This window comes from Anabas testudineus, chromosome 1 (genome assembly GCF_900324465.2).
Source record: "Anabas testudineus chromosome 1, fAnaTes1.2, whole genome shotgun sequence".
NCBI classification, from domain to species: Eukaryota; Metazoa; Chordata; class Actinopteri; order Anabantiformes; family Anabantidae; genus Anabas; species Anabas testudineus.
The window spans coordinates 9,046,164-9,060,514 of NC_046610.1; the positions used below are offsets into that span (position 1 = coordinate 9,046,164).

Below are 14,351 nucleotides of genomic sequence, written 5' to 3' on the forward strand. Positions count from 1 at the left end.
ACACTTTATATTCAGTTCTATCATTTTACATATAAAGTGAAAGGTTGTGAAAGTTGACAAATCTTCACTGCAAAAGGCAGAAATTTACGAGTACTACTAAATGAGGGTTCATTAAAGTCAAATAAAAAACGCCATACCTCACATTTCATGCAGAATACTGTATTGCTGGATGTTACTTGGAACAGATGTGATTGCACTTTGCACAAAAGTTTCATTTTGGGAAGAGAAATTCTCCACCTCACCTTGAAAAGCTGGAGCCATGTGTTGAATTTGAGGATGCAGTGACCCACATCCCACAAATAAACTCACCATAGAGAGTGGGTCAAAGACCACAATTCCAAAAAGCCCTAGATCTAGAGCCAAAGGGGGACCACCAAAATACACAGTGGTTAAATGGGCTGAAATATTAGCTCCCTTGATCATGACTAGCTCCCTCAGCAGCAGGCAAACAGCACAGGCACAAGAGCCATGAGAAACAAACACTGCACCAGAGAGCGTTTCGATGCGGAGCCAATCCAAGGAGATACCTTGATTAAATAAGACTAAGTGCCAATTTGCTTCTCCTGAGCTTTGATTACGGTAAAACTGCTGCCAAAGCTGCATAAGGTACGATATTCTTGGCGCAGGCTAAAGAATGAACATACAGTATAAACGAGCTCATTTAGAGAATGTACAAATTGTAGACGTCTTACATTCACATCGTACATCTGTTAACTTACATGGGTCTGGATTGAAAAGCTGCACGTAGATTGAGGTTTTGTGTTCTGTGTCATTAATCAATTACTACAATGTTTGCACTTGTATGTATTGTTATGCTGCATATTTATATTGTTTTATTAATTTGGGTGTTAATGTACAGCACATGTACATGTAAATAAGGGCAGTTTAGCTGCAAAAGTCTCTACTCTACCTCTGCTCTATCTTTATATTTCAACTCCATGACTGTTGGATCCGTTTCTAAACAACAGAAATCTCCAAATGACTGAAGACACATTCCCTCCATTTTTCTCTTGAACATATTTGTTATTTTATGACTGCCATCACTCTTCTATAGCTGGGCAGGGGATTCTGATTGGATCTCTCATGAGGTATTATCTCTTCATTTTTCACTAACACCTGCCTCTGCATTCCTCTATTCCCTCCGTTTCTGTTCTCTGGGGTTCCAGCTCTGGCACTGTCAAAGTGTTGGCGTCATTCCACAGAAAGCTGGGAAAGTAAAGTGCAGGGATGAAGAGTGGTTGTTATCTCACATCTCATGGTGCATTATATGGAATTCTGACCCTCTTATGAGTGGGGGAGGCAGTGACACACATAACACTATGATTTCCAATTCTGCAGGGAAAGCTGTCTTTGAGTCACACTGATGCATATGTTGGCTCATGCATTGTTACCCTCAACCTTTCTCACTGGCTTCCTCTGCCAAAAGACATTCCACATGAGCTGATTGGAGCAAAATAATGTCTACACCCTTCACTCAATGGCTACCTGAAGCATGTAGGCTCACACCTCCCTCACACAAAGACAATACATGTAGTAATCTCCACTGCAACCCCTCCACCTGCTCATACATTAAGCTCCACAGAAAGACATTTTTCCCTTCCACATGAATGTGAGGTCTTCAGATTTTACTAGGAGGCATCACACTGTCTGAGGATAATAGTTAAATCAACATATGTATGACTCCACCCCTGCTTTTAGGTGGAGTAAATAGTACAGATGAGCAGAGCCACAGATTTCAGTCTGTATGAGAACTTCCCTAAGCCTCTGATTGCCACTGAGAGTGCAGAGCATCTGTTTTTGGAGCAGCTACAGAAAATGTAACATGATGAAGTGACATGTTTTATTGCAGGCCCCATCACACCTGTTTCATGGTCTAAGATATGTCAGTTAGCTGAGTGGGGTTCACTCGGATGTCTTAATTTTTAAAACTCGTATTTAAAAACATGAGGAAGATTTACGTGTATATCCAAGAGGATCATTATTGGCTTCAAACTTGTATTTTGCATGTGTGAACTATGGTGCATGGTATGTCATGGCAGATGGAGTAAGACTGAATTGCAGAAGAACACCCATAACGCTGCTGGGAGCCCACACCACCACAGCATAACATTGTTTCTGTTCAGTTCAGCTGAACTTGAACCGGGGAGACCCCTGGAAGGAGGGGGATGGAGGAGCACAAGGAAGCACAGAACATTACAATCAAAGCATGTGCATAGAGCTGATGATAAACCAGTCATCTTCCCTCTCCCTTGGGCGCCTGGGTTCCTTTCTCAGTATAAAAGCAGCCTCATCCTGTTGATGCTGCCAGTAAACACCTCAGCCCTCCCCTGGCCTTGTCCACCCTGCGTGGCTAGGAGCCCGTTCTGGCAGCCAACATCACAGAATAGGACTCCTGGGACCTGCAAGGGATCGAGCCACGTCTAATTGTCATAATGATGACTTTATCCACAATCAGTTAGGATTGAATGATGATAAAGGAGATGAGCAGAGCAAGAAGTGCATCCCATAGGGGGCAGTTGCATATTCAAATGCTGTGCTCCGTTTGACTCCTTGTAAGCGAAGGGTCTTGTCAGTGGAGGAACAGGAGGCATGCGTGACAAATAAACTTCCTGTCTGGGAGTGTGCCCCATAGCATTCCAGCTATCCCATCTGCTTGTGCCATCTCAACAATTTCTTAACATTCTTCAAATTCATATTCTGAGATGCAGTAAGGATTGTGTGTAAATAAAACAAAAAAACAAAGACAGCACAAAGAAGATCACAGTGTCGTTACAGTTGATTATCCATAGAGAATACGTTGAGCTACAGTGTATGTCATATTACAAACTATTAAAAGCTGTGTCAAGAAATATTTCCATTGTCCTAAAGATGATACATGAAGAACTAGCACCATGCCTCAACACACATTATGTTGAAAATACAGCTTCTCTGTGACAAAACTCTTGTAATTGTTTCCAAAAATCTGCATCAAGCTTGTCTGTGTTTATTGTTCTCAGATAGGGCGCTAAGCCAAACAGAAGCAGAACACATGTTTACTTGCCCCCTGACACCACAATATCCTACCATGTCTCTCTTCTTCTGACAGGCAGACTTTCACGCTGGTAGGTTGATCAAGAAGACAAGAAAAATGCTGTATAACACATGATTCCTGGCAGAAATACAGATATGTTCGTTTGTTCAGCTCTATAATCCCCATACTGTACATCACTAACCCAGAGTATGTAAAAGAGAGCAACCACAGGTTTCACAGACCCCTGATAAAAACTCTCTTTGTACACTAGTCATGGTTACAGTTTAAACCTGTCATTCCAGTCATCATATGGGGTTTTGAGTAAGACACTGTGTAGAGTATTGGGTAAGTCACCATGATATTAGATCCCTTATGGAAACAATATGGGAGAGATTAAGCAGGCTATTAACCCATCTTGTGAGAATTAGCAGAAAATTAGCAATGAGCACAATGTGTGCGCTGTATGTACAGTTAATTCGCAGATAATAGTGTAATGATTAGCCGCAATCACACTTGATGAATGACTGCTTGTTTGGTGTAATTATATAATTGAATGCTAATAGTGAGCAGGCATCACTTTGGAGGGATTTGTCATGGCCGAAGATGTTCCTCAAACATTTACATAGGTGCAAACAGTGTTGTAATAAAGACCAGTATTAAACCTTTTTAGGCTTGCTTTACAAATGCATGAAAAAATCATTTATTTCAGCCAAGCTCTTTTCCTTTTCTCTTTCTTTCTTACACCTGTGTTCAAATTACAACCATATTACATCTGCTATTACTTGTACAGTTAACAATACAGTTAACACTATGAAGGCAGGCTCATTCCTACCTTCAGGCCACTCTGCACCAGCTTGTGGATGTCCAGGAAAGGCTCTTTGATTAGCTCCAGATCATGGTTGAGTATTCTGACAATTCCCTCCCTCTCCAGGACAAAGAGCCGCTGGGATCCATCACCACAGTGCACCACGGCCACTGGCTGCCCCAGACCACTCAACACCTCCTGGGCACAGTAGCAGTTGTGTTTGTGTTTCCTGGGAAACACAACATGAAGGTACAAAAGGTCAGAGCCTGGTGGTAGTGGTGGGTAATCTTGTTACAAGATATATGGGTCATCGGAGAATATGAAGTATTCAGTCAGGGACTGTAATTGGCTGTAGATGTTTACCTAGAAATGTTTTTATGGGATTCACAATGATTTTCTATTGGCAGCCAATGTGCTTTATTGATTACTGAAGTACTTTCTCCTTTTTATTCTGATTACAATTTGAGTGTTTTTCTCATATTTTCTGCCTAGTTCATTTGGTGAATTTCAATTCATTGTGAATGGAAGAGAAACAGAGGAGCCAAACGCACTTAAAACACACCTTTGTGCATCCTTGTTCTTTGCCATTTTTCAAGATTTCAGGATTTTGCATGTATTAAGAATGAACTACTCACTTATTTCACTTTCATTATACATTTTCAATCAGTAAATTTCGTGCTGATTATAAACTTACACAGCCTGAACTTTATCCCACAATCCCTCTATTACAAATTCTAGGTAATGTTGTAACGTGATCTCCATTTTCTCATGTCATGCCTCCCACATGCACTTCACAGCCTATCTGTGCTGTACAGACCTTTGCAATGATGATAAGCTATTTCAATATGTAAGCAAAAGCAACATGTGCAAACTTTAGGTTTAGAGGTGAAATGGTGGGAACTTCTGTGTGGATATGGACAATATCAAATTGGACCACTGAAGTCAGAACATGCCACAGAAACACACCAAAGCTGTAGCCAAAACATATTCCAAATAATAGCATGCACAGCATTCATAATGTAATTCAAACCCAAATGGAGTAAGACATGGTAAAAGTTAGACTACAAACCTGCTGATACCTTCTATGTCCACATCTCCCAGGTAGTTGGAGTCTTGTGTTTGCAGTTTCTTTTGTTGAAAATCTGGAAAGCATAGATTGGCATCTCTCCTCCCATAGTATTGGCAGAATTCATCCACATCAGCTTGGAATAGTTCTAGAAAACACAACAGATACAAACATAGGCAGAGGCTCCTTCACTTAGTGGAGAAACTATACTGCATGGTTCAATAACCCAATACGATGGATGTATACAGCTGGCTATACTAAAAAAAAAAGATATTCTCCTGTCATTTTTTATGGTACAACTATGGTTACTGTGTATCAGGGCTGTATTACATGCGTGTTCATGGATGAGTGATGTGGATGAGGATATGATGTGCTTGTGTGCTCGGGTGATGGGAGGTGGTGGAGGTAGTTATGCTTGATGAGCCAAACCGAGTTCTGGCTAGACTGGGCTGAAATAAACAAGTGAAGAGAACTGGGCCAAACTAAATGGATCACAAATTAGACAGCCCTCCTGTGAACTATGACTCCTCCAGTAAGCAAAAAGACTACATTATAAATTTTAGTATGTACTGTGATTGTTTTCCTTTATAAAACGAAGCTAGTGCACTAGTCCCACAGAATTCCTATGAAAAAAACTTGGACCCTGGCTTTCTTTTAAGCTGAGTATCTGCTTTATGTTGTTAAAACCACTGTGTACTTGAACTGTCTGTGTTTGAAAAACTCACATACCTGCTGAAGTGACAAATGGAGAGTCTATTTGAAATGGAATAAGCTCCACAGGAAGCAAAGACATATCCAGTATCAAACTGGATATGTCTTTTAACTCTTCACTTTTTACTGCAACAAATATGTTGTCCTACCAGTGAACATATATTTAGATTATGAAGAAATCAAAACAAAGACAAAGGTAATTTGAAAAAGCTATTTAAAAAAAAGGTTTGATAGTTTCACTTCAATTAACAAGTCATGCAGAAATACCATCTTATATAAAAAATACTACCATGAAGATAATTCACCATGGAAAAGCAACTGATCTTATCTGTCAAGACTCCAATGTAGTAATGATGGGCGATGGTTTTCCCTTTATAATCTAGCTACTTGTTCTATCCTTCAAACAGGTCTAACTGTTTTTAATTACTGAGCGACAAATTGGCACAGCATGTGAGATTAAATAATCAACTTGTTAAATATGGCATGGAATTTCAAAGAAACAAAAATGTCAGTGTGAGTTGGATTCTTTGCTATGCACTAATTGAACATATAGAATAAAGATATAAGTGCTACAATATAATTCTGTGTTTCCTCTGGATCTGCTGATTTACCTAAAAGCAGTAAATAGCCTGTGTAAACATGGCAGTCACACACAGCAACGTCTCCCGCCAATGCAGTCACAACATTATTGCAGGGAAAAAGCAAAGTGTGCAGTGGGTCTCAGAGGTCCTTGACAAGCTAAAAACAATCTTTGCAGTATTGTTTCCTTTAGTCAATCCCACAGAGGACAGAGGAGAGCAAACCAGTGATAAAAACACAAACAGGAATCTCCCTGTCCCTCCTTTCATCTCCCTCTCCTGCCACACACCGACCGCAAGGGTTGACCGCACCAAATACTGGAGGTGATAGGATATCCCCTCAAACATCTAAACACAACATGAAGATCAAACACACATATAAACACACACACTGCACTTGCTATACCACCCACTCACTTGTGTCTGCAGTTATCTTAACCATGCTGGTTGGGGACCTCGGGTGCAGAGTGGGAGGATGGGTAAAGAGGGGAGGAAGCTATAAGAGAAGACGTGAAGAAAAGGTGGGAGGCCTCTAGGCAGGAGTGAGCGTTAAGGCAGTAAATGTCTTTATGGAGAAATAGGGGCTCGCTGCACGGCCTAATCAAGGGCTAGAAGGAGGTTTCATGGGAACAGGACGACAGTTATGGATGCTGTAAAGACTACTGTTTCATTTTAAAACTTTTGGCCAGTGAGTTTAAATTATCGAATGTTAAGGGTTTGTCATTTTGTGAGTTCACGATTCAGATCCAATTTAAAAAGTATTCTCATGAAATATTTAAAAGAACAGACAAAATGCAAACAGATTTATTACAGCTTTAGCAAACAAGGCATTTAACATCATGGGGGAGAATTTGTTTTCAATCAAACTTAGCTCTTTGTATTTAATTGTTAGCTTTTACAAATCCACGAGTTTCAACAGAAAGACAACGCTGGACATTGTACTAAAAGCACAGAAAAGAAAAAACAGAGGAAGAGAGAATGAAGAAGGAGATTGCGAGAGGTGAAGAGAAAGAGAGTGAGACAGAACTCTGTCCATATTCCTGGCTCCCCAGCGCTAAAGTTATACTTCCATCTGGTTATCTTCCAAAACAACCTGGGTGGCCCACCCAAAGTACTTGACATCTTGATGCACTTCAGCAGTTTTACATACACACAACCTTTGTAGAAAAATAAATGTGTCATTCGTCACCACATATGCTGATCTTTGGAGGGCTGGGGTGGGGTGGGGGGGTCGGTGGGGAGGAGCAGAGGGAGGGAGGGAGGATTCTTCTTTGGATTCCTCTCCTGAGCTTTTTTGGTTTGCCTCTCTGAGCCCATATGTCAGCTTATGGGAAAGTAATGTAACTCCAGACGAGTGCACGTGTTGTGCATGATATGCCAGTGGGCCATTAGATGCAGATAAGGATGGACTCAGGTGGAATGTATGTTTGATATTTGACTTAAGCTGCAGCGTAACATGTGGGTGGGTTTGCAGACAAGTGTGTTTGAAACTGTTCTCTGTTTGCAAATCTCAGCAGATCTAATCAGTTTGTGGCGACAGAGATTGGAAGAGGACTTGGCTGGAGGAGAAGAGGCAGTGAAAAAGTGTTTGATCATGTTTGGTATGCACTCTGAAGGCACAGGTACCTGTGATCTTGCATCCCTTCAAAGGAAATTCTTCAGACAACCAAATGCTTTCATAGGCAGAAGGGTTCCTGTCATTTAATAGAACATTTAGTAGTGCTGCATTCAAGGTACGGCTCATAGTCAGAGACGGCGGGGGCCCCGCAAAGAAACATCTATGTTTAGATTCATGTGATAACTACGCAAAAATATTGACAGCAAAGCATGACACAGTGGTTTTCAAGTCACAGTTTATGTCTGAGGAAGGCAATGTGCAGGGCAGTCATGTCTAGACCACAGCTAGGGTGCTTATGCATCGCGAATACAGAATCAACGCTGGTGAACAGTATCCAGGAACAGGTCATAAAATAGTTTTCTGCTCCAGTCAAGTTTTCTGGTACGCTGGTCAGGCTGGGCCTGCTTTTGTTAGTGCATGCTGTATGAGAAATTTGTTTTCACACCCTCTGTTGCAAATATAATATTTTCCATTCACGTGTCAGGAAATGTCTCAAATCTGTGTATTGTTACAACTCTCAAGGTCTTCAAAAACTCACATTTTTGCAAATTTATGCTGCTTAAAATAAACGCACTTGATCCAAACAAATGTAACAGAGACTAGAGAACATAACTTTCTGCACCTGGTGCCATAAACACAGCTTGACTGAACACTGTGTCGTAAAAAGTACAAGTATCACTCTGTTATTTGCTATAACAAATGTGCTGAATCAGCCTGCAGACTAATCGGCAAACTGGTGTTGTGTCTACAGAACACCATTTACATTCATTTTACTGATTTATTAAGGTGCAACAGTAATGCAAGGAGCGAGGCAAGCAACTAGTAATTGGGTGAGACAAGCTCAGCAAAAATGGACGTGAGGTCACATGAGGTAAGAGCGGGATAAATAAATATTCACAGACCAGACGACTGACGCACCACCTCTTGCGTAAGTCCGAAAATCTGCCAGTTCTACATGTGCAGGCTTAGTCTTAATGAGAAAAGAATTTTAGTTCATCACTATTTCACATTTATTAGTGAATGAACTGAGCAAGTACAACATATGTCTAACTTCACATCCTCTTCTCAAATGTATATGTTCAAGTGACACTCATGGTCAAAAATCTGTGTAATTACCTGGTATGTGGCCCCTGCAGGTGTAGTAGAACTCGCGGCAGAAGTCCTGGCAGAGCCGTGGCAGATCTGGCTCCCTGTGTGGCATCGTATCCATGTCCGAGGAGTGGAACAACACCTGGGCATTGGGGGAGCAGCGAGCACATTTGATCTCCTCCAAGAGATGTCCGCATTCTGTGTTGTTGGTGGAGAAAACCTGGAGACCACACGCAACAAGGCCAACGACTTATTAAAATGGTGGGTTAACTTTTACCTCTTCATTCCCATTGCACAGGCAAACCAGCAAACATGAATTAGCTTGGTATTTGGGAACTTTTAAAGGTTTGTACCCTACATTTCGTACATTTTATTTCGAAAGATGTGCAGTGCTGTAATTAAATGTTTAAATAGTCCTGATAGAACTTTCATGGTGCCCAAAGGCAGCGATCAACACTATTACTCATAAGATACAGCAGCATGTTCAGACAACAGCTGTATGTTAACGAAGCCCTGCTTCCATATGAAAACAGGGATGTTGCGGGTGACATGGGGTGAAGTAAAAGTAGATGTCATAAATCATAAATCTTCACACACCACATCATTTGTTGAATGACTATGGATTCAGGTCTGTTTATACTCAACTTTATCACTTTGAAAGTCTGCAACATCTTTACCACAATCTACACGAAGGCACCACCATTCACACTTCAAAGACACTCCCAAATTTCACTGGTAACGGTGGTGCTGCCTCTGAAGGAGGCTACATAACACCTATAATATCCAATTCTATATCCTTTGATACTAATGAGTTAAACATTGAGGTTGGAACACCCTGTGTGTTTGGAGAAATAAACAAAGAAATGTTATCATCATTCACTGCGTTCACAAACAGTTAAACAGTCAAATTACAATTCCCATGTCTGACAAGTCCGGGGGAATGAAATGAATGAAGCCAAATAGGAGCCTCAAAGCCTGACTTGAGGTCATTATACAAAAGTACACAAGGGGTAAATCCAAAAGAAATTAGCAGGATTATGTACATAACAAATTAGCTGTAATAAAACATAATGTAATCTGTTTTAGGTCAAGAGCAGCACTGCTTGGGCAGCCATGCAGGCAGGCGGGCTGGTAGTGCTTTGCTCTGTGTGAGGTCCATGTGTAAACACCAATTTAGAGATAGACAGGCACATCATTCCCACTCTGGTATCAACAAATTATCGGACTGTCGAAGTCAATTACACCAGCAGACCGAAGGCCAACATATGGACACCTTACACTTTGTACTGATTGCAGAACAAACTGCAACTGAGGAAAGTTTTGTTTTTTTCTGTTTACAAGTTCCCAAAAACAGGTGGCAGACCCTCTAGCAAAACTGTGACAGTTGACTTACTTAAAACACCGACTTACACACAATGTATAAATCATCACAAGACTATATAAAGGAGTTATTGAAGAAGGACGCAGGAGTTTCTATTCTATATATAAACTCCTGTCTGAAACCATTTTCGTTACACTTTATCTGTTGATGGTTTCCTCTAAAAGGGAGTTCCAGGCAGGCTGTGACCCTGAATGTGTGGTGTGTTCCTTCACACTCATGCCATGTAGTGTTGTGGGCATGCCTGCCCTCCTGCTCTAAATTACCCATTGATTCTGTGTGCCATGGGCTGGCACAAGGTCCACGGAGAGTAGCATTTGTGTGCTCTCAGCCATGCCCTGTGTCCATATGTTGCTGGGATGGGCTCCAATGTTGCCATCATCCAAACCAGAACAAGTGGACCTTTGTTTGTTGTCTTTTGCTGAATCTCACTGAGCATGTTCCTCAAAAGCAGGGAGAAAATGGCAATGAGGCTCGGCAGTTGCACTTTGCTGAGGACACGCCGAAGCAAATCAAGAACTGAGCCGTATCAGAAACACTGAGCTGTAACAGCATAAGGAAAATAAAGTGCTCATTAGCTTATTCCCAGCCTATTTCAGACGTTTATGTTACATTTCCTAGAACTGGCTTCGCACCAAGCTACAATGCAAGGCTGCCTGTGGGATAACAGCTGTTGCAGGGCTTCTTCTTTCTATGATAACATCTGCATAATGACTTTTGTCTGTGACATTTCCAGAACAAACATTAATACACAATGCCACACTTGGGGAATGAAAAGAACTTGTCACTCAGCTGCAAGAAATCTGCGAAGGTCTGCGTGGATGTAGGACACAGTGAGCTTGAACAAAACACTTGTCCTCAGGGAATAAGTGTGAGTTAGTTGGCAAAGGGGGACATGGTGGAGAACACATCCCCTCAAAGGCTTTAACGTTAACACTTGGACAGGGCTGATGACTGGGGGAGAGTGATGTTCTCCAGCTTCTCCCATTAGCGAAACCAACAAACACAATGGTGTTGTTGTTATTCTTTTGCCATAATCAGAAAGGGCTCCGTGTGTGGGCAGTGTAGTGGGGAGGAGGAGAAGTCGAGTTCGTCCTATTCAGGCCCCCCTCTTATTTGCATGACTTGAGCAAATTAAATGATGCAATATGGCTTTTTGTCGCAACACAAAGTGAGATACCACCCAGCCACTGAATGATTCGAGGAGTGGTTTACATGAGAAAGGCCCGGTGAGGATCTAACGGAATCCACGACGAGTTTGGCGCATACGGTTTACGCATTTTTTTTATTTTTTTTAAACTGGCTTCCTTCTCGGAAAAGTTAGCAGAAGTTTAAACCCCGCTGCCACATTTGAACAGTATTTTATCACAGCAGTAAACAGTGTTAGGTAAGAGCCACAGCCCGTAAATTATGTCTGTTAATGCGTTAGACGAACAAATTCCTGTGCGTTCATGGCGACGACGCGCTGGATACGAGAGGGAAACAGATTGATAACAGCTCTCAGCTGCGGTAAACAGCGGATTATCACAGGTTGATTTACAGAAAAAAAAAAAAAAAAAGCTCCTACCTTGTCCCCGACAGCTGATGCCGACTTTGGCGAGAAATAACGTGAACGCGAACCGGGGAGTGATCACCATGGTGACGCCGGAGCGCACGGGACACGCTGAATTAGAGATGCGCCAGATAAAAGAAGAGGGTTTCACCCTAAAAGTCTGGGAATTAACTTCGTACTTCAACACCCTGAACCCTCACATGAGCGATACATGCACTGGTTATGTTAGGTTGCTGTCGCGCTATGGTGAGATATTCATTTTAGGAGACTTCAAATGTAAACCGTGACACATCAACAAAACACACAGCATGGTCATTAATGGGTCATTTAAGATAAGAAGCAAACCTGTGGGCGATTACTGAAAAGCACAAAGACATGGTAAGGTGAGGTTACCTACCACTTGCACATTTCCTGCAGGAATGTTAAAATAAAACTTTTTTCACTGGAACAATCGGAGGCAGCACAGCCCCGGGGCAATTTCCCCCTGACAATCCCTGAATTCAGCTGCTGTCGGCAGTAAGAGGCAGAATGACAATACACATGGGCTGTAAATGCATCTCCTGTTGCGTTAAAGCAGTAAAATCCCAGGCTCTGAAATGCACCTACCCTGGCATCCCTGCGGTGCAGGATCTGGAAAGCGGCTCTCCTGTTGGGACAGCAGGACACACGGGGGTACAACCTGTGGCAAACGTCTCCGCTGCTGCTGCTGCTGCTGCTGCTGCTGCCGTCAAGCAGCACTTTTCGTTCCCTTTTCTTCAGCCGCTTGGGCAGGCTGCCGTCGTAACATCGTCTCCTCCTGGGGCTTAGTTCTCCCCTCTCGCCGAATTTTGCGTCTCCACATTCCCACACGTTGACCGCGATGGCAAGAACGAGCACGAATTGCAGATGCTTCATGGTTTTAAAAAATTATTCAGTCAAAAAAAAAAAAAAAAAAAAAGGTGAAAACACAACAAAAACACAAGTCTGCCCTCTTTTCATAAAAAAATAATAAAACCAGGAGTTCGCCTGCAATGCAATATGCATGTATATATATTTATGTAGGATATGTATATATACTATATGCTATATAGGTCTAGATATTTTTATTTGAGTTATATTTCTCCAAGCTGCAGAAGCGAGTTACTACAACAAAAATGACAAATGTGCAGTTTGTCAGAGCAGGTGTTCTAAATTTCATGGACTGCTGTAAAAGAAATGTGTTTTAAAATAAATTATTGTTGATTCTGTTTATATAGTACAGCTCGGTAACTTTCAGAAAAATAAATAAAAGCAAAGCAACAGCACAATTTATCCTGTTGAACACAAAAGTCAAAACACCGTGAACTGCAAAAAGAGCCGTGACGTCCCTTTCAAACGTAATTCCTCGAGAGCGCAGCACGGCGGTTCGTGCGTGAACCGGGGGGATCCAAAAAAACACTTAAGCAAATCAAAAGTTGCCTCTCGCTAAAGTCCTCAGAGCGCTCACATGTTTTGCCCGTGCGCTTCCCCTCATCCTTTTTAACCAGCGCGCGAGAAGAGGAGCGAGCCCGGTGACGTACTTCGCGGGAGCGCGCGTGTGCATGTCGAGGTAAGCGGTTACCTGGCAGAGAGAGCGCGCAGGACGGGGTGGTGGTGGTGGAGGTGGAGGTGGTGGTCGGAGAGTCTCTCTCTCTCTCTCTCTCTCTCCGCGCTGAGACCTTAATGCAGCGCGTAAACAAGATCGAGATCAATGAGTGAGTTTGACTGGTGAATGACACCAGCTTAGAGAGAAAGTGTCTCCTCCTGTGCTTTTTGCTCCCACAGACAAATCAAAAACTGTATTTTAGGACAGTTATGTGGGAGCTTGCTCAGAAAACCCCGTGCTTGAGTATAATATTCAGTATTTGCATGGTCTGCAAATAAAGATGTTACGTATTTGGCTTATTTGGGCCTTATTACAGATAAAAAATACGTTTAAATACTTTTTATAAGTTTATGCATCAGTGACAGGACAGTCCATCACATACACTACAATAGCAATGTCCATGCTTTGTGCATTCTTTCTCATTTTGCACATAACAATCTGAAGTTATTGGTACATTTGACTCTGCTCTTGGAGAACTCACACTTTTTGTGGTGGCGATGGATTTTTCTGCGAGATACTAAACAGTTTGAGAACGGGCGATATTATGTTACTTCACAAACTGCGCCACGGCTGTTTGACTTTGTTTCTAAATATGATCTAAAAGGTTTATTCCAGGAGCCGCAGAATGAAGAATTACATGTGTTGTGGTCAGTGGGGAAATTGTCATGAATCAATCACCTGATGCTCGGCTATTTGTTGCCCTACAGTTGTGTATGCTGTCAGGAAACTTAATTTGGCTCCTGAGGATACTGAACCAAATATGGGGCAAATCCTTTTGCTTTCCCGTCTTCTGAAATGTCACACGATAATGATCTGAAAGGCAACGTCCAACCGTGGAGAAACAACAGCCCTCCTGCTTTTTTTCTTCTTCTCTGGATTCTCTGAAATCAGTTACATTAGCGGCAAATGTTCTTACTTGGGGGTCTCTGGTACTCACCAGA

General features: G+C 42.0%; 1 protein-coding gene across 1 annotated transcript in view; it reads right to left on the minus strand.

Moving 5' to 3' along the window:
• Window positions 1-13,303, minus strand: part of hhip (hedgehog interacting protein) — a 28,978-nt gene extending 15,675 nt beyond the window's left edge. Inside the window, exons 1-4 of the mRNA XM_026360341.2 lie at window positions 12,414-13,303; window positions 8,905-9,097; window positions 4,885-5,029; window positions 3,843-4,044 (exon numbers count right to left, since the gene is read on the minus strand). Coding sequence (XP_026216126.1) covers window positions 3,843-4,044; window positions 4,885-5,029; window positions 8,905-9,097; window positions 12,414-12,701 — 828 coding nt within the window. The 5' untranslated portion in view covers window positions 12,702-13,303. The remainder of the gene's footprint in view (window positions 1-3,842; window positions 4,045-4,884; window positions 5,030-8,904; window positions 9,098-12,413) is intronic.
• Window positions 13,304-14,351: the final 1,048 nt, after the last annotated feature.